At 60.1% G+C, this 25,737-nt stretch overlaps 1 protein-coding gene across 2 annotated transcripts; it reads right to left on the reverse strand.

The window, feature by feature from the left end:
* Positions 1-2,489: 2,489 nt before the first annotated feature.
* Positions 2,490-19,480, reverse strand: PLPP7 (phospholipid phosphatase 7 (inactive)). 2 transcript variants are annotated; one of them, XR_006820868.1, is made up of 3 exons: positions 18,768-19,480; positions 2,985-5,760; positions 2,490-2,953 (listed from the first exon to the last, which is right to left on the reverse strand). XR_006820868.1 is itself a non-coding variant. In XM_046023587.1 (2 exons), the coding sequence occupies exons 1-2, from the start codon at positions 19,216-19,218 to the stop codon at positions 5,396-5,398; spliced, it is 816 nt and encodes a 271-aa protein (XP_045879543.1). In that variant the 5' UTR covers positions 19,219-19,480; the 3' UTR covers positions 2,490-5,395. The 2 variants fall into 2 exon arrangements, 1 of the variants encoding a protein (XP_045879543.1); XM_046023587.1 differs by having other exon boundaries at positions 2,490-5,760.
* Positions 19,481-25,737: the final 6,257 nt, after the last annotated feature.

The raw sequence follows: 25,737 nt of genomic DNA on the forward strand, positions 1-25,737 counted from the left end.
TGTGTCCGTGTGTGTGTGTGTGTGTTACGAGAATTTGGCGGGTGGTGTAGGGCACGGTAGCGTGCTGGGTTATCTCAAGGCAACGTGACAGCAAAATGATGCATTAACTGGAAGGTTAATTTCTTCGTGTCTGCCTTTTCCATTTCCCGCAGCAGGAATCTAGATCCTTCGCCACAAGGGCATGTGCGTTTGGGTACAGCACTGGCCCTCCGAGCGGCGCTCCCCGTCTCCCGCTAGCTCAGGCGTCAGGCCAGGGTGATGGGCACTCTGGACCCACGGGCTTGAGCTCTGGCCCAGGCTGGCGCCTGTGTGCGTGCGTGTGCGTGTGCCTCCGTGAGCACACGGAAGGGTCCCCGGGACAAGTTCCAGGGCCACCTCCTCCCATGACGGGGCGCAGCATTTGGGGGCCCCGAGCCTCTCCTTTGCCAGGTCCTCACTGTGACCGTGATGAAGCCTGATGCTTTGGTCTTCTCCGAGGGTCCCCCCCAGTGCCTGCCCGCAGAAGGCCAAGTCCCAGTGCCTCTGTTACCTGTGAACTTGGACGTGGAGGTGCAGCCCCTCCCCAGGGCGGAGCAGCACCTTTTATAGACGAGGGCGCCGCTGCAGAGCCAGGAAGATCTCTGGGTTCTAGCCACGGGCCCACCTCACCCCTCCCGGGAGCCCTGGTTCTCCCTTCTCCGGCCCCCCCTTCCCCAAGTCCTCCCCACCAGAGTGAACAGCCGTTTTGACCCTTTTCCGGGGCTGAAGTGGGGTTCCTCCCTCTCACCGGACTTGAGCCACAGTGACCATGGTCACGGACTCCCTGATGCCTGCGGTTGCCACGGAGACGGAAGGAGGTGATCAGGTGCGAACTGTACTTCCCACCACCCTGAGAGGTACTTGCTGCCTCTGAGGTTCCTACAAGAGCTTTCCAGAAAGCTGAGGGAAGGAACACAGGTCCTCCGCTCCCCGCCCTGGCCTGCCCACCCCCACACCAGGGTCCAGGCAAACCACGCCAGAAGCCAGCCTGCACTGGGCCCACCAGACATGGGCACACGCCCATCCCCAGATTCCAAGCTCCCAGCTGACAGCTGCCCACCCGAGCCCCTGAGCCTCCGTCCCCGAGGGCCCCGGGGACACGGCTGGTCCTCTCTGGGGACAGGGTGGTCCAGGGAGCTCATTCTGCTTTGCAACCTTCAGGGTGCCAGGCCTAAACCGGGGGCTTGGCCTCCCTCACTCTAATGCTCACACCTGGGCAGGGCAAGCATCGTCCCCATTTTATAGAGGGGGAAACCGAGGCTCAGAGGGCTCAAAGACTCGCCAGGGCCAGAATTGGAGCCAGGTGTGTCTGACTGCCATGTGCGTGCTCTTCCTCAACACCAGAGGCCCACCCGACTCTAGCTTTGCCCTCCAACCACAGGACCTTGACAGAGGACACCCAGGCACGCAAAGCTCTGGCCCACACCTTTGGGGCCGGGCCACCTCGAGGGAACAGGTCCTCAGGCCTTTTCCTTCTGGCACCAGGAGACACCGAGGGACACCTCTGTCAAAGAGGTTCCGCCCAGATCCCCCCCAACGGGCTACGACCCTGGCATCCACACTCCCTCGGAGCCCTCGGTTGCTCAGGGACGAGCCAACATTCCTGTTGTTTCTGTTGCCTGGACTTTTGCAAACCCTGCTCAGCCAGAGAGCTGACCTTTGCAGGTTTCTGTGCTCAAGATCCTTGCAGGCAGCCTCCGGATTCCTGTTCTTCCAGCTCCCGGAAGGGATCACCTTTGCCCTGGTGTGTGGGCGGGGGAAGCTGGGTGGACGGCATGGCAGAGATGAGAAACCAGGAGGTGGGAGGGCACTGGGTGAATTCAGGACCAGCTCCAGCCCACAGGAGGAGCGAGTGGAAGCCCCTGGGGTCTGGGTCCAGCTGACGGTGGGGGAGGGGAAGGAAGGGCAGAGGCGGTGTCATATTGAGAGCTCCTGGGGCTTGATCCTGCCCTACCTGACATCCAGCCTGGGGCAGTGACAGGGCATCTAGCCAAGGCGGACTTCAGACAACATGGCAGCCCTCTGGCACAGTGGGATTTGGCCTCGTTTTTTTAAAAAGTGGTACACCCGAACATAACGTGACATTGCGTGTCAACTCTACTTCCTGCTCGTTAAATACGGCTACGTCCCGTCCCCTCCCCTGCCCTCTCCTGCTCTCCATTCCCTTGCCCTCCCCTCCCCTCTCTCTTGCTCTCTCGTACCTACCCCTACCCTCCCTTCCTCTCCCCAGAGTCAGTTGTGAATTGAAGGGTCAGCCCACTTTCTGAGAGGTGAGGAAAGGAGAAGCCTGAGGTCTGAGGGTTAAAGAAAATGTCATGCCCGTGCTACACAGACTCTCAGCAACACAGAAGAGGCCGGTGTTACCCCGATGACCCAAGCGGATGCAGACCGAGCGAGGAAACGGCACAAACACCCCTCACGGACATAGAGGCAAAAATCTTTCACAAAATCTTTAGAATGTTCAGAAAAAGTATTGCGTCTTGATCCTTGGGGTTTGTCCCGGGTGTGCAGGACTGGTGTACCATCCGGAAACCAGCGCTCAGAACTCACCGTAAACAGGGAGGGCAGTTACTGGCTGGGGTCACAGAAGGGCATTCGCGATACCCACGTGAGCACACGCACACACCGTCTCCCTGTTTCCATCACTGGGGCTCTGGGAGCTGTCCCCTGGCCACCCCTGCCCGCCCACATTCCCCTGGGGACTCTCCAGGAGCAGTGGGTGATGGTGGGTTCCTGAGCAATTGTACCCCACCCCCTCCCCCTGCTCTGCCCTCGCGGGTCCCCTCGGAGGGCTCCATCCATGACATCCGGGTGGCATCCTTGGCACAGACCTGCCAGGCTTCCACAGCAAGGGCACCCCTGCATCGCACGTGACCTCCCAGGGCACCCTTGCATCGCACGCGACCTCCCAGGGCACCCCTGCATCACACGCGACCTCCCAGGGGCACCCCTGCATCGCACGCGACCTCCCAGGGACCGCTGTCATCCCCGTCTGACCGAGCAGTACACGGGGTCTCCGAGAGGGGATGTCAGCCCTGCCAGGAAGTGCTGGCGTTGGCCTGAGCCCGGGTCCCTAGCACCCAGTGTTCCCGACACCCCCAGGAGGTACCTCCCAGACGAGCCTTCCCAGGGGCCTTTCCTCGTAACCATTTATCGGGCCCTTGGCATTCCACCAGCCCCCTCTAAGCCTTAGGGGGGCTGCTGAGAACCCTCCATTCTTCAGAAACCCCTTCTCATCCTAAAGACTCCAGAGACCACCCCCCACCCTCTGCAGATGGGGCACCAGGGGGCAGCAGCCCGTCCCGAGCCCAAAGCTGGAGCAGGGCCCACCGTGGATCGCAGATTTCCAGGGCGGGGGCAAGGCAGGGAGGAAGACACCCTCACCCCTTCTGCTTGGCGTCTCATAAACTCAGCACCTGGGAGCATCTGGGGAAACGAGCAGAACGCATTTTAAAGACTCCAGAAGTAGCCGACGGCCTGGATCGGAAGCTGGGGCTTTTTGTCGTGGTGGCCCGGCCGGTTTGGTGCCCCAGAACTCCTTCAGGGGAATGACAAGGTGCAGATATCCTGGCCCACCCCAGCAGGGAAGGGAGCCCTGGAGGCTCAAGAGAGAAGCCCGGGGTCTTGGGGGAGTGGGCAGGGAGGTGGCAGGGACCCGTCTGCGGGGGCCCCGGCCCAGCTGGGTGTGTGGGGAGCCAGGGCCCTCCAGCATGTGAGGACTCGGGTTCCCTGCAGCAGGGGGGGCGGGCGGTCAGCCCGGAGGGCCAGCCCGGTGGAGCACTCTGGGTCCGGAGACCCATCCCCCTCCGTCATGGGCAGCTGGTGGGCGGCAGTGTGTTGCCCCCTGCAACCTTGGGCAAGTCGCCCACCCTCTCTGGGCCTCTTTCTCATGCACACAACGGGCACGTCAACGGCCCCACTCAGAGGGGTCGAGCCGTCACACACTAAGTTCTCGCTCAGGGAACCCCGAGCCCCGACCCCAGCCTGACGCGTCTCCCCCCTACCCTGCAGTCTGGGCTCAGCCATGGGGGGCTCACTCTCATCTGTGACAGGCACAGCCTCCTTGCCCCCTCCTCCCCCTGCCCCGAACACTCCCCCCACTCCCGCCCGTGCTTCCTGGCTGGCCCCTGGCCTGAGCTCCCGGGACACCCCTCATCATGGCTCTCCTCGGGCTCGCCCGAGCTGGCCTGATGGCTTGTCCCCTGGCCCAGGGGCCGGGAGCCAGGGACACTTGAGACTGGAGCAGGAGAGGGTCTGGGTCCCCAGGGGAGAGCCTGACAGCAGCACCTTGGGGACTTTCGAAACGTCACGACCCAGGCCCTGGAACCCCGGACAATGACCTCGGGGAGAACGGCCCACCAGCCTGGGAAAGTTCAGGAGCCCCCTGCCCCCGACCACTTGACACCCTGGCCCGTCCGGGGCTGACGAAATCCCACCCTTGGAGGTCAACACAGACCGTCCTGCCCGGAAAGACGCGTCGCGCGGGAGAGCACGAGGGAGAGGGTCCGCTGCAAGTCCTCTGTATTGTCACATGAAACGCACAGCCAGAACGGGGACTTGGAAAACGACCTATCAGGTCACACGGAGTCCGGCCCCTGAGGGCCAAAGCGGCACCGATGCCCGTGGCCGGGGCTCTCCGTAGGTGGCACGCGACACCGGGCCTTCCTGGGTGCTGGGAGGGGCCCACGTGTGCCTTGGGCCCCCCGGCTCCCGGGCAGCCTCTCCCAAAACGTGCTTGAGGAGACGGCAGATCTTTGGGGGTTCGCAGCTGTTCCTCGAGAAAAGGGGTCTGTGGTCAAATAAGTTCAAATAAGTTCAAATAAGGAAACATGGAGTTCAGCGGGGTCTGACAGGAAGCCTTTCTACAGGACTTGTCAGAGCCTTTATGGCAACAACAGCTCTCGTGAACGGCCAGCATGGGGGGCACCGTATGCAGCATTCCCCAAGATTATTTGACCACAAAACACTTTCTTCTTCCCCAAGCGTCTTGCAGGCTGGCATCTGGCAGGGCGCCCTTCAGAAGGGGCTGCCCTAAGCTATAGGCGACCGCTACTGACAGTGACACCCGTGTTGGGCGGTGGCTGGGGGTGTCTTGCCAGGCACCGTGCTGTGGCACGGGGGGGTGCGGCCAAGCACGCAGCAGTCACAACGATGGAGGGACAGGACAATGCTCGGCCCCGCTCCTGCCACCCTGGTTCTCGTCTCCCGTCTCCAGGGTGGAAGCCACGCACGGCTGTCCCCAGGGCCCCCGGCCCACCTTCGGAGGACGCTCACAGTCCAAGCACAGGAGCGGGGGACAGACACTTGGCCCCGCGGGCCCCGCGGCTGCTGCCTCCTCTCCCAGGCCACCCCGGGTCCCGGAGCCACGGGCGGTGGCTCACCAGGCAGAGATGAGCATCTGGCAGGTGTTGGAGGACATCCAGACCAGCTCCACCAGGCGGAACTGGAAGTAGCCAATGATGAAGCCCGAGATGACGTCGGTGATGTGGTGGCGGCCGACCATCACGCGCGACAGGCCCACGCAGAAGGCCCAGAGCACCAGCAGGACCCGCAGGGGCACCGCCAGCACCAGGTGACTGAGGAAGAACTTGGACACCATGGCCGCGCGGCTGGCGTGCCCGGCGGGGAAGGCGTAGATGTCCATGGTGAGGTAGTCCAGGAGGCCGGGGCTCGTCTCGAACGGGCCGCGCCTCCTGATGAGCTTCTGGACACCGGCCACCGTCATGATGTCCAGGAGCAGAGCTGCGGGCGAGAGAGAGAGAGAGAGAGAGAGGCCCGCGGGATGCTCAGTGTCCCCTCACAGCTCCACACCCCACCCCGATTTGCTTTCTTCCTTCCAGCCACACTCACCCCTGAGCATGTTTCCGCCGCAGGGCCTTTGCTCGTGCTGTTCCTTCTGCCTGAACACCCTCTCCTGGCCTATCCACTGGCTCATGCCTTCCCGACCACCTGTTTGCCAAAGCCCTGGCACTCTCTACCCTGCCCGGACTTTGTCCTTCCAGCGTTTCTCAGCCCGGACACATTACACACTTCCTAGCATTTCTCCTGTCTCTCTTCCCTGATGCCCCAGGGACTCCGAGAGGGTCCGGACTCAATGTGCTCACTGCGCTCAGGAAAGGTGCTGCATGAGAGAGCAAGTCATCGGGGGGCATCGGTAGCCCCTGCGGGCCCCTCGGAGGGCCTGACCCACCACTTTGGCTGGTGATGGTTCTCAGAGGACCTCACTGGGGTCCCTGCCATGTTGAGAGCAGCACATGACCATCCCTGGTTTTTTATTATTTATTTATTTTTGAAAAAAGATTTTATTTATTTGAGAGAGAGCAAGCAAGCATGACTTGGTGGGGAAGGGGTAGAGGGAGAGGGAGAAGAAGCAGGCTCCCTGCTGAGCAGAGAGCCTGACGCAGGGCTTGATCCCAGGACCCTGGGATGATGACCGGAGCCGAAGGCAGAGGCTTAACCACTGAACCACTCAGATGCCGCCCCCCATCCCTGTTCTTTCAAAGTTAAGGTGAAATGCATGTCACTTACAACGGACCATTTTCAAGCGCACCCAGCAGCATTTGGTACTTTCGCAGGGTTGGGTAAGCATCACCCCTGTCCAGTTCCAAAACACACTAATCGCCTGAAGGAGGGTCCCATACCCAGTGAGCGACTGGCCCCTGCCCTCCTCCTCGCAGCCCTGGCCGCCACTCATCTGCTTTCCGTCTCGGTGGAACTTTTATATACAGGGAATCACCCCGCGGTCCATCAGCCATCCCGACCCCTCCCTGTGTCTCGGTCCGTTCCTCATTCCTAAGGCTGAATGATAGCCCCTGTCCGGAGGCACCAGCGCTCGTGTCTCTGTCCGTCTGTCCGCGGACATCTGGGCGGCCGGCACCTCCTGGCGCTATTACAAGGTTTGGGTACGCGTATGTGTCGGGCGCCTGTCTCCAGTTCTGTGGTCATACAGGCACGGGTGCGGTCATTGCGTCCCGTGGTGACGCGACGTGTCCCTGGGAGGGACCCTCACCTCCGCAGCAGCCAAACGCATCCTCCCCATGTTACGGAGGATAAGATGAAACTTTGGAGATGGGAGCGTTCATCCCCACGGCTCCTTTCCAGAGGGTTCTGCCCTTTCCCTCCCCCACTGACTTATTCTCTCTCATCCTTCAGGCCGTGGCATGAACATCGCCTCCTGAGGGAGGCCTTCCCAGACCTCCAGGACTCCAGGTCAGGCCCCGAATGGCGCGTTCCCAGCACACCACGTTTCTCCTCCTCGTCACTCCCCCAGCTGCAGTCAGGGAACCCTCTGGCTGGTGAGACACTCGGCATCGGCACCATCCCTCCACAGAGGTGGTGGCCGAGGCCACCTTGTTCACACGTTTGTGCCCAGGGCCGGGCACGGAAATGCAGTCTCTAGATGTTCGTGGAGTCACTGCCTGGGGTGAATGGCCGGCGGTGGGGGGTGAGCTCTTCTCCCATTTGGGAGCACAGGGGAGACCTGGGTCTCTATCCGTCCTGCCTCCCCCCACCCACTCTGTGCTGTGTGGCCTTGCAAGGTGTGCTCTGTCTCTCTGTGCTGTTAGTGGAAGGCACGGTGACAAGGCTCCTGTTCTACCCAGCTGATCGCAGTGGCATCCAGACAGCTAATGGGCTGGGGGTGTGTGTGTGTGAAATCTCCGCGGAAACATCCCCACTCTTACAGAGGCCCTTGGAGACCCCTATAGGTCACAGCACCTGGAAACCCTTCTCCAGGTGACAGAGGAGACCGGGCGTCGTGGTGTGGTGGCCAAACTCACAAGTGTCACAGAGACTGGAGTTGGTGTCCCAGCCCGGGAGCCTCCTGGTTGTGCGACCCTGGACAAGTCACGCACCTTTCCTCACCAGGGAGACGAGATCACAGACACCTACCTCCTGGAGAGGATCCGGCACAGGGGACGAGCCATCTCAAGTGTGGCTGGGACAGAGGGGTTTCCCGGGACGCAAGACCTTCAGGGCTCAAACAGGGACATCCCAGCAAACTGAGGTGAGTCATCCCCCACCCCCCCGCCCCGGCCTGGCCCAGCAGGAGGGTCGCCACTATTTGATAATTCACGGCAGCCTGGCACTGGGAACATTTCTGGAAACTGCAGGGCTTTCCAAACGGTCGGTCGCTTACAACCGCTCTTGCTCAGACATGGAGAAAAATCCAACCAGTTTTTGAAGAAAAAAAAAAAGACGCAGGAGGTATTCACTGTCACAAGTTTGCAAATCAGGAAACGAGTAAAATTTTAAATCACCTGTAATCCCACCGCCTAGAGGTCGCCGCCCTTCCAGGCCTTATCCGTCTACCGAGCAGAGACTTAACGTCATCAGTAACGCGCTCTGCACACGGGTCTGTAACCTGCTTGGGAAAGTCTGGCCACACCCCTGCCCCGCCCCTCGCTGCCACAGCTGTGTCGCTGAGATGCAGGGGGGGAGGGGAGTGTATTTATTTGAAGGTACCAGCAAGAACTTCAGGCAGCTCCCAAATTAACCCTGAATTTCCTGGTTAGTGCGGAACCTCTTGGCCTTCAAGGTTACCTGCCCCACCCCCCGCCCCACCCTGCAGGGCTGCTGCCTGCTGTCCCGTCTCTGGGTTTGGGATCTGACCCCCCTGGCCTCTCCCGGGCCTTTCCCTCTCCATAGCTGACATCTGCCCACCTTGGGAGGTGCCTGGCCAGCAAGGGAGGACGGGAGCGGGAAGCGGTGGCGGGAGAAGCTGCGGGCCTGAGGGAGGATGAGCCACAGGGAGGGAGGGAACCCCATTCTGCAGGCGTCCTCCCCACATTTCCATAGCAACCGGAGCTGGCCAGCTGGGGATGTGCGTGGCCAGCCAACCCATGGACCCAGGTGGAGGCCAGGCCCGGGCTGGGAGTCAGCGGGAGTCCTTGGAAGGTCAGAGTCCCAGCAGGAGAGGGACAGCGACGGCCAGATCCCCAGGGCAGGTGGGAGCTGAAGGGAGGCAGATGACCCCTGGGGCTCTCAGCCTCATGCAGCAGCAAAAGCAGGAAGCCAGGCAGAAGGGGGGCAGTTCTTAGGGTGGGTTCGACTCACAGCTTCCAGGATCATGGCTGGGGTCAAGTTCTTCCTGCATTAATTAAGGACGAGTCCTTCACTTTTCGGGACCTCGACCTGCTCACCTGTACCGGGCTTGTCGCAGGACACAGGGAGCTCAGTGGCCAAGAGGCGTCGATGGCCGAGCTGCCATTATCATCCTTCAGTCCCATCCGGCCTGACCTGGCGGCTAGCTAGCATCAAGCAGGTGCATCGGCGAAAGGGTTTCCTTGTGTGACGTCCCACCGGGGTCACGTGTACCTGGCCCCGGTTCTGCGAACTCCGTCCCCTGAAGGGAAGTCAGAGCGTCCAGGGTCTGGACTTCCCCGGTGCTGGGGGACAGTGGCCAGCTACAGCCCAGGCGTCAGGTGGGCTGCTAGGGTCTGGGGGGGGGTGGGTCTAATGTGGACCAGGATCAGGGCCTGAGATAGAGCCGCGCGGGACACTGGCCACTGAAAGACACGGTCGTCCGTCCACCTGCTGACCAAGTTTCTCAGCCAAAAAACCAGGGCACTTCAACTTGGCAAATTGTTGCTGGTTGGAAATCTGCCTTCCCAGACAAGCGCGACTCCTGGCAGAGTGTCTGCAGCAGAAGGCAGGAGGGAGGGAGAGGGTTGGCACCTCTAGGCTGCCTAGCGGGTGCCCCAGGCTTAGGGCCCGGCTCAGATTCGGTGGCTGAGGGCAGGGAGGGCTGGTGCCCCAGTCTCCCCGCAAGCCCCAGCTCTCCGCACCGGTGGTCAGGACCCACAGGCCACGGACTCAGCTAGACCCACGCCCCCACATTCTGCGGCAGCAGCCGAGCATTTCCCCGGGGAAAGCACGCGCGAAGGCTCCGTAGACAAGCAGATGACACAGGCGGCCGCTGGGGAAGCTGGGGGCGGGGGCTCGGCTCCGTGACCCACCCCTGCCCTCCCACGGAGGCCAGGGGCGCTGCCTGTGTCCCATGATTTAAAAACCCTGCCTCTGGGCCTTAGGGAACCTGCTATTTCTGGCTGGTTGCGTCCCTTGAGGCCATAATGAGGTAGAGAAGACACCCCACTGTCCTGCACCCCTCGGAGACCACTGGGCCCTCGTAAGCCTTGTTCATTCATTCACTTGACCTCCAGTTCTTGGGTAGGTCAGGCAGGCCCAGGTCTGGGGCTGGAGAACCAGGCTGGCAGAGTGCCATCTGGCCGAGGGGGTAGGCGGGCAGCAAGCACCTGACAGAAAGTTCCTTTACAGGGGCAAAGGGCCGGGGTCTCCCCCTCACCAAGCGGCAGCTGCTCCATCCTGGGCTGTGGCTCAGAAGCCGAATGGCAGGCCCCGGGCCTCCCACTCCTCAACCCTGCTCCTGCTGCCCCAACAGGGCTGCCCTCCCCTCCTCCAGCACGGTGGCCGGCCCTCCCTGGGACCGTGATTCTGACAGTCAGCGCATAATCTAGGGCCCAGAAATAGAAGCAAATGGCGCCATCACTCAGGGCTCCGTGAATTCCGCTCACACGGCGCTGTCAAGTTCCCTGACCTACATTCCTCCTGGAGTTGGAGGCCAGGGGCCCCTTGGGGAACGTCCGCCTGGCAGGACGCTCGAGGCAAGGGGCAGGAGAGTCGCTGAAGCCCACTGACCCCCGACAGCTAACCTGAGCGGGTGTCCTCCTCCCCGGCCTCCACTCCCCGCCGTCAGCCAAGGCACGCACCTGGGCTCCAGAATCAGAGGCCAGCTTCAAGGGCAGCTGCTTGCGAGCTGCGTGACCTCGGCACGTCCCTCTGTCCGAGCCTCCCTCCCCTCACTGACAAAATCCTGGAGGCTGCCCGGAGGGCTGCTCGTAGGAAGCGTTTCATAGATGGTCCCTGGGATGGGGTTTGGCCTCCCTCACTGCCTGTCATGGCCATTCTGGTGGCCATCTTCATGCTCAGATCCTCTCAGCAAGCAGGACGCTGAGGGGCCTGGACCCCCAGGCGGGAAGCCCGGCCATTCCCCAGGCCCTGCTGCCTCGGCGGCCTCTGGGCCTCAGGGTAGGAAGAGATCCTGCCTCGGTGCCCTCTGTCCCCCTTCCAACCCAGAGACCCTGGGGGCCTGTGCTGTCCAAGGAACCAGAGGGTTGCAGGGGTTCAGGGGTGAGGCAGGAACCAGAACTTTCTTAGAAAAGAACAGCTATGGGGGGGGGGATTTGGAACTGGCTGTTCCTCAGGTCTCCTGACTGACTGTGGCTGGTCGCTTGTGTGTGTGTGTGTGTGTGTGTGTGCGTGTGTGTGTGTGTGTGTGTGTGTTTCTGCCTGGAGGCAGGGGAATGACTGGGATGACCTCTCGTGGCCCCTGTGAGGCGCTCACTGCTTTCCAGCCTCAGGGAATCAGGCCAGGCCATATGGGGGCTCCCTGTTGGCAGCTCGGGGGGCCCTGACTCTCACCGGCTGAGGTTGGGGGGGGTCCCAGCTCTTCTAGGCTGGGGGTCAGCCCCACCTCTCACCCCCATTCCAGCTCTTTTAGGAGCGGGGGGCGGGGGACGAGCCCGCAGTGCCGTGGGGCCGTGAAAACGGGCCTAACCTTTCTGAAGGGCATTTGGCCTCGGACTTAGAAGCCTTTGCAATGTCTGCCTTGACTCAGCTCTCCCGCCTGCAGGAACACCTCCTCGGGACATAATTAGGGATGTGCGCCGTGATTCACGGTCAAGGATGGCCACTGCCGCACTCTCCGTGACACTGAAAACCGCACCGTGCCCTTGAGTGGGAGACGGATGGGACACGCCGCGCTCCAGTCTAGACAATGGTGCGCTCAGAGGCCACGGCCAGTGACCAGGAGGGTGTGTATTTATAGCCTCCGAGGGGGCGCAGCGGGGCTTTCTGTCAAGCGGGGAAGGACAGGCAGGATTCACGCAGGGCGCCGTCCTTCCAAACTAAGGTGCAAGCGCGTTTATATGCAGAGAAAGAAGGTCTGGACGGCGCCGCGCTGAAGGGTGACCGTGCTTCTCTCTAGGTGGGAAGATGAGGGTGATTTTCATGGTCTTTTTGTAACTCTGCATTTAAATTTTTTCCTTACCATAAACAGGCATTAGTTGGGCACATTTTTTTTTTTTTAAGATTTTATTTATTTATTTGACACAGAGAGAGAGGGATCACCAGTAGGCTGAGAGGCAGGCAGAGAGAGAGAGGGAAGCAGGCTCCCTGCTGAGCAGAGAGCCCGATGTGGGACTCGATCCCGGGACCCTGAGATCATGACCTGAGCTGAAGGCAGAGGCTTAACCCACTGAGCCACTCAGGTGTCCCAACTTGTGCACATTTTTTAAAAGTTTTTTTTTTTTCTAGGACCGTTTGGGTGCTGCCGTCAGGTAAGCATCCAACTCTTGGTTTCGGCTCAGGTCACGATCTCAGGGGCGTGAGGTCGAGCCCCACGTCAGGCTCTCTGCTCGATGTGGAGCCTGCCTGAGGTTCTCTCTCTCCCTCTCCCTCTGCCTGCTCTCTCTCTCTTTCAAATAAATCAATCTTGTTTTTTGTTTTTTGGTTTTTTTTTAAGATTTGTTTATTTATTTGAGACAGAGAACAGGGAGTGAGAAAGAGAGAGTGCCCAAGAAGGGGAAGGGGCGAAGAGAGAGAGAATCCGAAGCAGACTCCCCCAGGCACGGAGCCTGATGTGGAGCTCGATCCCAGGACTCCGAGATCCTGACCTGAACCGAAATCAAGAGTCAGATGCTTAACCCACGGAGCCACCCAGGTGCCCTTCAAATAAATAAATTTTTTTAAAAAGTTATTTTTATGAAAGGACAAATATTCTATGACTGCACTTTTACGGGGTCCCAGGATAGACAGACTCATAGAGACAGAAAGAAAGTGGTGGTTCCCCGGAGCTGGGGCAGGGTGAGGACGTCCCGCCAAGGGAAGTGTGTGAATGAGGAGTTTGTGACTCCCGGGAACGGAGTCTCGCTTCGGGAAGATGGCAAAGTTCTGGAGGTGGACGGGGGCGACGGGTGCACACAACGGGAGTGCCTTAATGCTGCTGGATTTTAGCACGGAAATGCGGCTCAAACGGTAAATTGTACGTTATGCGTATTTCAGCACAGGCACACAAAACTCTTGAATAAACTAGCGCAGGGTTCCGGCAGGACGCAGTTCTCGGGGAGGGGCGCAGGGAGCCGAGCGGCGGGGTGAGGGGGTCCTGAGAGCAGGTGAGAACCTTGTAGTCTCTCAGCACTGGGACCTCCGCTCTGCTGGCCTGAGTAGTGTGTGTGTGTGTGTGTGTGTGCGTGTGTTTGTGTGTGCACACGCCGCCACCTCTCCTGACCGGGGCAGCCCCTGACGTCAGCCACAGCCACACCTCCAGCCCCAGGCACCCGGGAGGCCGACACGGGGGCGCCGGCCTGTCTATCTCCCCTGGCCTGAGCGGTCCAAGCATGTAACTTTGCAGGTTTCCATTGCTCAACTGAAGAATCCAGACGCTAAAGCCGGCTCTGCCTATCTCCGAAAACCATCGAGGCACAAGGCGATCAAGACCACGGGCACTGGAACCCGTCATTAACATCTACTCACTCAGTGGAGCGCCAGGCAGTGTAGACACGAGCCTGTCCAACTGCACGTGGCCACAAGGGCAGCCGTCAGGACGGTGCCTGGGCAGGGGGTAGCTGAAGGCCACCCAAAAGGACTGAGATCTCACTGAGCCCCACTGAGACATGACGAGTAAAACAGGGGTGTGGGGAGCAGGGGGCACCGTTCTCTCCCTGCAGAGCTGGCAGGGAAGGCCGGGGGCAGCCTAGGTCGCCATCAGTTAGGGACAGGTCCTGTATCTCGGGGACAGTCATCACCACGCCATCCTTGACAGCAGGACCTGGTGGGCGGCGAGGGACAGCTGACCCCATAGATTAGACAGAGGGTCTGCACGGGGGAGCTGGGTGGGCGTAGGGGTGCTGCAAGGCCGAGGGACCAGGTCTGGTTTCTGAACCTTAGGGCTTGAGGTAAAGGGATGCGGGGCTGAGACCAAGATCCCCAAGGGCACGTTCACGGCCCAGCAGGTCCTTTGCTGCCCACGAGAAGGAGGCCACGCCAGGCAAAACACCCCAGGAGGTCATTTGAGAAACAGATGTTGTGTTAGCACGTGCAGAGTTAGGGGGCCACGGGGCCGGGGGCCCATGGAGCGGACGTCATTCCTGGGGAGGGGGTTTAAGAGAGACACTCGCTTTCTTTATCATCTGCCCTTGGAATGTTTGAATTTTCCTTACTGTAAGGACGGATAATGAAAAGGTGCTCGTTATCACTAATCATTACAGAAAAGCGACTCAAAACCACGGGCTACCACCTGTCACACTCACTGGGATGGTTACCGTCAAAGCCCAGGGAACAGCAGGTGTTGCAGGGACATGCAGAAATCACAGCCCCTGCGCCTCACTGGTGGGAACGGACAATGGTGCGGCAGCCGTGGGCAGCAGTACGGGGGCCCCTCGAAAAATGAAACAGAATTACCATTGAAGCTACCAATTCCGCTCCGAGTGTTTATCCCAAAGCCCTGAAAGCAGGGCCTTGAACAGACATCCGCACCCCCGTGTTCCCAGCGGCCCTATTCCCGATAGCCCAAAGGCAGAAGCTGCCCGAGTGCCCACTGCTGGATGCTGGATGGACACGGTGTGGTCGGTCTACCCACACTGTGGAACGTTCCTCAGCCTTCAGGAGGAAGGAAATCCTGACACCTGCTACTGCTTGGAGGAACCTGGGGACATCAGGCAAAGTGAAGTGAGCCAGACACAGAAGGACAAATACGTTATGATTCCACTTTTACGAGGTCCCTAGAGAAGTCAAGTTCACAGAGACAGGAAGTGGAACAGTGGGCACCAGGGGCTGGGAGGGGGGAAAATAGGGAGTTAGTCTTTACTAGGGGTTGAATCCGATTTGGAAAGGTGGAAAAGTTCTGGAGATGGTGCGGTCATGGTTGTGTTACATGGTGAACGTTTTTAATGCTTGTGAAGTGTGGATTTAAAACGTGGTCACAATGGTAGGTTTTGGATCATGACCTTTTTTTCACAATAGAAAATGATACAGAGGGCGCCTGGGTGTCTCAGTGGTTTAAGCCACTGCCTTCGGCTCAGGTCATGATCTCAGGGTCCTGCGATCGAGTCCCGCATTGGGCTCTCTGCTCAGCAGGGAGCCTACTTCCCCCCACCCCCTCTGCCTGCCTCTCTGCCTACTTGTAATCTCTCTCTGTCAAATAAATAAATAAAATCTTTAAAAAAAAAAAAAAGAAAAAGAAAATGATACAGAGGGGCGTCCGGGTGGCACCGTCGGTTAAGCGTCTGTCTTCAGCTCATGTCGTGATCCTGGGGTCCTGGAATCGAGCCCCGCATGGGGCTCCCTGCTAGGCGAGGAGTCTAGCTTCTCCCTCTCCCTCTGCCCCTACCCCTGTCTGTGCTCTCTCTCTTGTTCTTTCAAATAAATGAAACATTTAAAAGGTGATCTAGAACAAGAAGGATGCATAGTTTTCATAATCAGGAAAATCTCAATAAAGACGTCACGGCAACAAGACATGGGAGCCGTTGTCCACCAAGGACCTGCCCACAAAGAAACAGGGATGGGCCTAGGTCACCTGTCGCACGGCTCCCTTTGGGATCATCAAGCCGAGTGCAGCAGGGGAGGGACAAGGGAGGGGACCGGGCATCTCGTAGACGTCTGGAGCCTGCAGGGGACCTGGAACTGCTTTGACATGAGTGATGGAGAGGTTGGTGATCACCACCAGGGCAGGGGCGCTGATGGGCGTTGGGCATTGCGATGCGCCAAACTTCTTACGTGTTCTTTGGTGAACTGTCCCAGCCGCCCATTTGACAGATGAGGGAAATGAAGCTCAGAGAGGCAAAGTCACTCGTCCGAGTCCCCACAGCAGGCCTAGGGTTTGCCCCAGGTCCGGCCGACTCTGGAGACCAGGGTTTGCTCAGATCCCTTCTGGGTTTTTCTCCAGTCCACCCAGTATACCCTCGGGGAGGGAACGCGGGGCAGGGCGGCTGCGCAGAGAAACTTCCCCCTGGCCCAGCTGGGACTCCTCCCAGGCCCCGAGGCCAGAGCTCCCATTTCCCATGGCCCCTGGGTTTTCTGCTCTGGGGTCACAGGGAGCCCAGGTCCCAGCTGTACAGGTGGGGCCTCCACTCCAGGGCACTGGGCGGCACCGGACCCCCACAGGGGAGCCCTGTGCCAAGGGTGTTCTCAGCTTCCCGTAAACCCTGGAGCCCCATGTACAGATCAGGAAACTGAGGCTCGGGGATGGGACCCCACCTGACCAAGTTCACAGAGAGAGAAAGGGTCAGAGAAGGAATGGACAGAGCCCAGTCTGACCTTGGAACCTGTGCTCTAGGATTGAAGGCTGCCTCCGTGGCCCCCCGAAGACTACAGGATGGACAGAAGCCCGTGGTTTGTGTGCAGTGGGTGGGCTGCTCCCCCAGGGGGAGGACGGTGCCGGCAGCCCCCTAGGCAGGCTGGGAGGAGCTGTGGGATTAGAACCCACCTCGGCTACGGCTACGGAGTTTCTCCCCATGGAACTGGAGCGTCCACAGAGCACTCTGCCTGCTCTGAGCAGCTGCTTTGGGCTAGGCCTTTATTTCTCTGTGGTCTAGGTAACCAAACACACGAGCAAAGGGGCTGGCAGGTGCAAAATACCCCCCCAGACCCTTTGCTCCCTTACCACGACCCTTCACCTCCTTGCTGCGTTCGTGCTTCTCGAATGGACCGGGTGGCACCTCGGCCCGCAGACGGACAGGGAGGGAGGGTGAGGGGCTGGCTGTCTGAGGATGTGGCTTTGGCTCCTGGGCCAAACACTAACACTGGCGTGGGGTGGGTGTGTCCCTTGACTCCTCTGAGCCTCAATTAACTCCCCTGTAAAGTGGGTATATTAACATTTATCTTATTAAGTCATTAAACATAGTTTTACATTATGACGTACAGAACATTCACGGCACAGTATTTGGGCCGCGATAAAGCTCCATAAACTCTTGTTCAAAAAGAGAGGCATCTTGAATCTTGGCCTTCGTCCTCCGAAGCCGACACCTTTGAGCCCCCAGTCATGGGTTTTGCTGGAATGAGCCAGAAACTTCAGCGTCCCAGGCTAGAGCTGCTCCCAGTTCTCACCCCTGCCCCATCTCTGACTAGCTGCACGACCATGGGCCAGCCGCCTCCCTGTGCCTCAGTTTCCTCCTCTGTACCAGGAGAAGAATGACCGCCTCTCTCTCCCGGGCTGTGTGAGGGTTAGCGGCAATGGCACACTTGATGCAATGCTGGGCACAAGTAAACGACAAACTCATTCCCAGTACAGAGTCCCCACCTCCAGCGTCATCCAGGGAGGGACCCATGGACGGTGTCTAGCGGGCAGGGTTGAGAGTGAGGCTCAAGGGCACCTTCTCACCCCTGTCCTTGGACACCAGACCACTAACTCCCAACACAGCTTTCTTGAACTGCGTTCTGTCTGGGGCTGCAACAGCCCCGGGGAAAGCCTGGGTCATGAGCCCCCAGCCTGGCGCCTCAGCCACCTTGCTCTGCTCCCCGCTCCCGAGCCCGTGGCACTGCGCCTGGAAAGGGCACCGGCCTCGGTGTCAGGCGGCCCCGGTGCAGATCTCCAGCTCTGAAGCCTTGGCCAGGTTGTTTTATTTATAGGGGCCTCAATTTCCTAATCTGTAAAATGGGAGCCATAATAGCAGCAGTCACGCGGGTCTAGTCCCGGGAAATAACAAGGAACGGAAGCAAGCGAAAAGAACATGAAAACACGGCGGGTGCAGGAAGCGCCTGTCCGAGTCCTCCCCACGTCCCGCCCACAGAGCGTCCAGCCCCAGCCCCTCTGAGCCCCGGGTGGGCCGATACACGTTCTTCCACCTCCCGGAGGACCGCAGCTCTCAGCCATCCAGCCTGCACCCCTTCTCGAGCTGTGTTCCCTCATCAGGGTCTGAGAGCCTGGGCCAGCCGCCTGCCTGTGCCCAAAATGGTGGCCACGCTGGGGGGACCCGAGGGGACCCACATGGGCCAGCATGGAGGGTCGGAGCCAGGGCTCCTCGAGCACCTGTGGGAAGTGCCGGTGTTGGAAGTGGGCTGGATGGGGGCCGGATGTCACCTGGGGACTGGCGGGGAGGGCTTGCCTTCCACATGGGACCATGGGGTGCCTGGCACAGGGCGGCGCTCGACTGAACGATGCTGGCGGCAGAGACTTCCCACCCGGGGAAGCAGCAGGTGAGGACCCTGGGCGGCCACAAGTGGGCGGAGCCACAGGCTGGACCTCCGGCTCCCCCAGGCCCGGGCAGCTGGCAGGGTCCCTGAACCAAGCGGAGGGGACATACGGGCAGCTCACAGATGTGGTCTGCAAGCAGCCTATAGGAGCTCAAGGACCCCAGCCCACGGGATGGGAGTTACCCCGCTCTAGGACACCAGGATGCCCCCCTCCAGGAGACCACAGCCTCCAGCACCCCCTTCTCTCAGTCATCTCTGGGGTGCCCTCTGCCAAGAGCCGGGCCTTTCCTTGGACGGCCCCACAGGGCCTCCACATCCTCCAGGCCCCCACTTTGGAGGGGCCCCTGGCGGCACATCCCTAGTTCTCTCTTTCCCAAGCTGGAGGCTTGCCTGTTTCTGGGGCACCCTTCCTGCCTAACCTCATTAGATCATTCCAGTTGGTTTCTGAGGGCCCCACTCATCCTGGGCGGGGTGGGGTGGTGTGGGCTCTCTCCCGGGGCGGGGGACTGGTGGGGTGGGCGGTGGGCGGCGGGCATACTCACCCAGAAGCAGGTTCATGAGCACCTCCTGGCCGGCCAGTGTGCTGCTCTTCACCAGGCAGAGGATGGTACCCCCGATCCAGGGGATGCCGTGGCCCGTGATGCCAATGAGCTTGACCATGGAGCGGGCGCTGGCCCAGGACGCCGCGCGGCCGGCGCACACCCCCAGCCGCTTGGACATGCAGATGTCAATGGCCAGCAGGGAGTTGAAGGCGATGCCCTTGAAGGAGGGGTTGAGCTGCATGCAGTCCTCCTCGGGCAGCTGCTGGGACTGGCGCCGCTCGCGGGCCCCATCGCCCGGGGGTGGGGGCTGCGCCGAGGGGCCCGGGGCCTTCCTGCCCGAGCTGCGGGGCTCCGGGGCCCCCTTGGGGGGCTGGTTCAGGGAGAGGAACTCCGCCCGGTTGAGGACATTGTTGCGGTCCCGGGCCCGGGCGCGGCTCTGGGAGGCTGGCATGGTGACGCTCACACGGCGAGGCCTGGTGCCAGCCCTGCTGCGAGGCCTGGTCCCCGAAGACAGGAGCTGCCCGGGAGCCGCCGCCACCCCCTGCCTCCCCGCCTTCCCCGCAGCAGCTGTTAAATACGGAGTGCGGGATCGCACATGGCTGTTTACCTCTGGCTGCCACCGGGCTCCGGGGGGACGTCAGCGCCAGCTGGGCAGCCAATCGAGCCCACCGACGCGGGCCAGCGCCAATGGGGCCGCCGGGGAGGCTGACGCGTGCACAGCTGTGGCCCGGCTGCCCCAGGCCTGGGCTATTTAAATCTTCCAATGGCTCACTCCCCGGCACCTGGGGACTCTGGGAAATGTAGTCCCTGCTGCTTCAGCCTCATCAGGGCCCTGGGCCAGAGACACCCCCCCCCCCCCGCCCCGTTTTTACCAGGTTCCCTCCGAGCAGTGCAGACGCCCGTGAGCCAGGCCTGCCTGCCACCCTAGGCCCCGGGCACTCGGACCTGGTCCCGTGGATGGGACAGCGGAGTCAGGTCAAAGGCCTGACCGGGCGCCAGATGGAGTGAAAGACGTCACTGACAGCATCATCTTGGGGCCCGCTGGGGCCAGGCCGAGCCCCTCCCCTCTGTGACAGCATTGCATCAAGCTGGCAGCCCGGGGTTTTATTTTTACTTTTTAATCAGTCTTGAAGTTGGCTTCCCTGCATCGGAGTCCAATCAAATGGCAATCTGTTAAGATTTGATTTCCACTAGAGGGAGGGCTAATTGATGGGTTGGTAAGGGATCTGTCCCTCGGAGGCTGTCTCCGCTGCTCGGAGTTTTGCAGAGGACAGGGGCACTCCAGCGGCTCAGGCAGGCCCTTGGTCACCGGACACCTGCACCATGCGAGGGGCCAGGCACGTGCAGCGAATGAAATGTCTGTCCCTGTCCCTGGGAAGCTCAGTTCCGTGGGGATTAAACAAGCCACATGTAAATGATTGGAGGTGTAGGGTTGTGGGGTAGGAGCACAGAAACACGGCCCTGGGTTTGGCTTGGGAATCATGGGGGGCTTCCCCAGGAACAAGAACAGAGGGGAGGTCCCAGGCAGGGGAGAGCCGACCCCACAGCAGGTCCGGGAGGCCCGTGTGGCTGGGACATAGTTCAGAAGGACAAGAGAGGCTGAGATCCCAAAGAGGGCAGACCCAAGGGCCCAGTCGAGGATTTGGGGTTTGAGTCAGATTTCTCTGTCCCCCCACCCCGGGTGACTAGAGGTACCCAAAGTCTCCACAGCCCTCATAGGGCTGACTGGGCCTGGGTTCAAGGAAAGCCGTTGGTAGAGGGTGACCAGAAGAGTCAGGAGTGAATGTCCTGGTCTCATGGTTCAGGGCAGCCAAGGCCGGTCTGCCTAGCTGGGCTGGAGACAGAAGGCTGTGGTTTCCGGTCCAATCATGGAGCCCACCTGTGAAGCCCCCGGCCCACCCCACAGCCTGCTAGGCACCAGGTCCAGAGCCTCCCAAGCACAGTCAGCTGCCTGGGGTGGGGTGAGGGCTCTCTGGCCACAGGGCACCCGCCGTAGGGTCTGGGTCTGACAGAGTGGGGGATGACCTGGGCTCTGCCCCCAACTAGCTGTGGGATCTTGGACAAGTCACTTGGCCTGTCTGAGCCTTGGTTTTTCCACCTGTAACATGGGAATCATAGTGTCTACTTTTCAAAAGCTAGTGTGAGGTCGGTGAGATGATGCTTGTTAAACACTTAGCAGGGTCCCTGACACACAGTGAGCCTTCCACCCTATGGGTTGAACAAAGAAGGCACAGTCCTCTCTCCCCTCTGGGTGTCCCCGTCAGAAGGACCCACAGCCAAAGTCTGGGCCCTGTCGGTGGGAAGCCAGACTCCAGGAGCCCTGAATCCAGATTTCCTTGCAGACTTCCCGGCATTCCTCTTCCAGAGGGCCCCACGCAGACTGCGCGGCTACAGAGGGGGATGTCCTAGCTTCTTGGGTGAAATGACAGCCTGTGCTGGCTCCCCCGGACCCTGGACCGACGCAGAGGGAGATGTACTCAGAATGCGTGGACAGCGGGCACTAGACTGAGCTGTGGGCTCTAACTTCTTCGCACCCTATCATCAGCCTTTCGTGACGATGTGGTACCTCCCCCATTTTAGAGATGACCACCTTGAGGCTCAGAGGTGTGAAGGCCTCCAGCCGAGAAGCCCAAAGGAGTGGGGGTTCCACTCCCCAGCCGTGCCTGGGGAGGAACACGAGGACGTCCAGACAAAGATCCCTCAGACAGCAGGGACCTGGGTGTGCTCGCTCAGTTCTCCACCAGGGAGGAGCTCATCTCACTCTCCCTGGGTGGGGCCCCTGACCTCGGCTGACCTCCGGAGGGGAAGAGGAGCCCAGCCCAGACTGGGGCTATTAATACCCCGAGGTCTATGTCAGCATCTCGGTCTGGTCAGAGCTGCCAGCAGGCTCTGAGGGCCACAGTGGGCTCTATGCAGGGGGTTGGGGGGGGGCGTTCATGAAGTCCAGCTGGGCTCTGGCCTGGGAGTGGTTAAGAGTGGGCTCTGGAGTGAGACAGCCCCAGGTTCAAACCGTGGCTCGGCCACCCCCAGCTTACTGACCACCAATGAGCCTTGTGAGTCCTCTTTGTCTCTGTTCCCCAATCTGGGGGGCTGCTGGAAGGACAGGGCGAGGGACTCACTCAGCCTGGGACCTGTGCCTCCCCCCGTAAGGAGGGAGTGACCCGGTTCACGTTCTCAGACAGCTGAGAAGCGGGCTGCACCCTTTTTGAGGCCTCACCATAGACCACACAGCCCCACTGCTCAAGGACACTCAGAATCCACTCATTCCTTCAATCGACGCTTTTGTTGAGCTCCTCATGAAGCCCAGTTTCGGAGACAGGACTCACACCCGCGAAGTAACTAGCCAGTTTGTAAAACGGTTTACTTTTACCAGTAACCTTACCTTTTTCTCATTCTCAAGAGATTACATGCTTACCGAAACGAATTCAGTAAATACAGATGAGGGGCGCCTGGGCGGCTCAGTTGGTTAAGCCACTGCCTCCCGCTCAGGTCACGATCCTGGAGTCCCAGGATCGAGTCCCGCATCGGGTTCCCTGCTTGGCGGGGAGTCTGCTTCTCCCTCTGACCCTCCCCCCTCTCATGTTCTCTCTCAAATAAATAAAATCTCAAAAATAAATAACTACAGATGATATAGGTACAATCCTACTGCCTGGAGACCACCACTGTTAACGTGAGGGTCATCAGGCTGTAAAGGAATTCTCCCTTGTCTCATTTCCAATCATTATACTATTTCACAATAATCGGCAAGAATATATTTATATATGTATTTTTCAGCAAGAATATATATTAAACAAACCGTATCATATGAACACAAATGCGCATATAAAACATGGTTGTTTTATATGCCCTTTATTTATTTATTTTTTATTATTTTTATATGCCCTTTAAAAAATAACCTATACGTTTTCACTTAATATAAATCTGGCCATGTTTCCATGACAACCTGTCATTTTCCAACGGCTGCTTGGCATTTTGTCGTGTGGATGGGCCATACCTTCCGTAAGCAACCTCTTATTGTTGGACACGTAGCCCGTGTCCATCTCATGACCGCACAAATCTATTCCGCCGCGGCCTTCCTTACACACACACCCCCTGCGTGCCAAAGCAAGCTACAAACACGTGGTTCAGGCGGCAAGCGCCAAGGACCACCACGGGCTCAGCTGCATCCATGTGGGTCTGATAGGTCGGCCTGAGCGACGTCCTGCGGTGCCCAGACCTGGGAAAACACGGACGATAGATGCTTCCAGGCATCTACAGGGCCACAGGGCCAAGTCCAAGCACCCTCTTCCCATGTTAGAGATGAGGAAGGGCAGCCTAGGGCGGTGGCCTCTGCTGTGAGGCCACAGAGCCGGTCAAGGTCAGGGATGGCTGCTCCCTGCAACTCCAAGGCCGCAGGCTCTCCTTCCGGCCAGGGGTCCCCCAGCTTCTCCATTCCCCGACCGCTTGGCACTCACTGATTCACTCGCCTACTCCTGGAACCCTTCCGGAGGACTGCTGGGCACCAGGCCTCAGGCAAGGACCAGTAGGAAGTGCAAAACTGACCCGCGGAGGTGCCCAAGCCTGCAGACCACCTGGCCTGCCCGGAGCCACTACCCTACCCGGCCCGTGGTGCACACAACCTTCCTGTCCTAGCCCTGTCCTGTGCTGAGAGGCCCACGAGACTTGCCGGGGCCTACAGCGGGGAAGGGGCCCTGCAGGACTCAGACTCGGGCTGTGGGGCCTCGACCCCTGCGGCCTGTTGTCTTGAAATGTTTGAGAGCTCGCTCTACTACTGTTTACGACTACGGAGCGTGGCTACCATTAGCTGGCACCTCATACTTGCCCTGTGCCTGCTCGCAGCCAAGTGTGTGTCCCTGAACTGTCACGGAAACTTGACGGGCTTTGAGTCATCCTCACCCAAATGGGGACATCAAAACTCAGAGGTGAAGGGGTTCCGTCTGGGTCATCAAGTCAGCCAGAGGGCAGCCCGGGACCCCTTACCCTCCTCTGCTCTTCTCCTCTGCCCTTGGCCCTAACACTTCCTCTCTGTGTGTTTAGGGCTCCTGTTCTCCGAGCAGAGTCAGCCCCGGGGGCAGGGACTGTCCTCTACATGGTCAGGTATGTGCCCAGGGGGCCCAGACAGGCCTGGCGCTCCGTAGGAGGCCATGATTCCGCGTTTCCGCAGGTTGGACTCTAATCTACCACAAGCCTCATCATCAAAGACGGATGACCAAAGGAGGCGGGTTATTTGGGGTGAGGACCCCAGAAGGGAAGGGGAGAAGGGACTAGGGGGAGAAGCTCCCCGCCCTCTCAGGGAGTCGCACAGCTGGAGGGGAGAGGAGGGAGGGGAGAGGAGGGAGGGGAGAGGAGGGAGGGGCAGCGGCGGGGCCCTTGCCAGGAGGGGGAGGGAGCCCTGGAACAGCGCTTTTCACCACCGCCTCTCCACCCCGGCGCTCCCGCCCGGATCGCTTTCGCAGTTCGCGTTTCCAAGGCCGGTCCCGGGTTATTTCGGTCGGAAACCTGATCCTTCGCGGGTTTATTTTAGCACCTTGGAGAACTCCCAGTGCCGCACCGATCCCGGCCGCACCCCGCCCGCCGCCGACGCCTCCGGGCGCCTCCGGGCGGCGGGGCAGGGGGCGCGGGGACCCGCGGAACGGCACCCGCACCCGGGACCCCCAGTCCCGCAGAGGCCGTGGGGCGCGACGGCGCGCCGCCGGGTGCGGGGCCGGGGTCTGTGCGCGCTCCCGCCGCTCCCTGACCTTGGGGCGCGGAGGAGCCGCCGCTCTCCAGCTGGCGCGACGGTTGTGCGGGAGCGCAGGACTTTTGCTGCCAGAACTGTGGCTCTGAAGGCTCCGCTGGGGAGGCGGGACCAGAGCGGCGGCGGGGAGAGTCCCTACCCGGGACCCCCAGAGGACAGCCTCCTCGGGAGCCAGGCTGGGAGCAGCAGCCCCGGCCAGTCTCCGGTGACCTCCCTGCGGCCAGTGGAATCTCCATCCCGCAGGTTACCGCCCCCCGCCCGGAAAGAACATTCCACAGCCTGCCTGCACACACACGCACTCTGACACACACTCACATTCCAGAATGTGCTCAGCTCCACTCACCCGCACACACACGCATCCGCACACCCTGGGGGACAGATGACACAAGACACAAGCTCACACACGCGTGCGCAGGCCCAGGGACACACATGCCGACCAGCACGCTCAGACACCCACACGCTCATATAGACACACCCTCACACACAAGACGCACACACTGTCATACGTGATCAATACAGGCTTGCTCCACACCCACGCCACACGCCACTATGTCCATCACACACACACAACGGTCACACCTACCCTCCCACATACACACACCCACACCATCACACGCTCCCACGTGCACTCACACTCTCACCTTCTCTACTACGCTTACGACACACACCACCGCACCCCTCCTTTCCCCCTCCTGGAGGTGCTTTCCTCACCCTCCCTGCCCCAAGCTCAACACCGGACACCCACAAATCAAAACAACTCACTCTGTGTATCTGACTTTCAGCGATCGATACTTACTCATAGACGACAAATCAAAACAACTCACTCTGTATATCTGACTTTCAGCGATCGATACTTACTCGTAGACGTTTCGAGTATGAATTTGTATTTATGTATTATTCATGTTAATTCATACCTCCATCCATCATTCCTGGATTTACCCTGGCATCTCTCTGACCCATGGGACGTAAGTGCCGTGGGGACCACGCCCGCCGTCTGTCCTGGCCCTGCCTGTGTCCCCAGCAACCCCTGAACGCACAGCAGAGCGCAAGTGTCCAGTCGATACTGGCGAAGGCAGGCATGTGCGGCTGGCGGAGGGTCCCGCTGAGAAGCCCCGAGCCTGACGTACCCTAGAAGCAATATGAGGTTCTGAACTTGTGGCCAGAAAGGCCTTCGCTTCCAGACCTGCAGCCCCCCTGAAGCAGTTGGTCTTATGCCTCCCAGACGTTTCCCAT

Source organism: Meles meles, chromosome 11 (genome assembly GCF_922984935.1).
Source record: "Meles meles chromosome 11, mMelMel3.1 paternal haplotype, whole genome shotgun sequence".
Classification (NCBI taxonomy): domain Eukaryota; kingdom Metazoa; phylum Chordata; class Mammalia; order Carnivora; family Mustelidae; genus Meles; species Meles meles.

Coding starts and splice junctions, on each gene's coding strand:
- PLPP7 (XM_046023587.1), bottom strand. CDS start 19,218: ATGCCAGCCTCCCAGAGCCGCGCCCGGGCCCGGGACCGCAACAATGTC. Junction 5,761..18,767: donor GCTCATGAACCTGCTTCTGG/GTGAGTATGCCC, acceptor TCTCGCCCGCAG/CTCTGCTCCTGGACATCATG.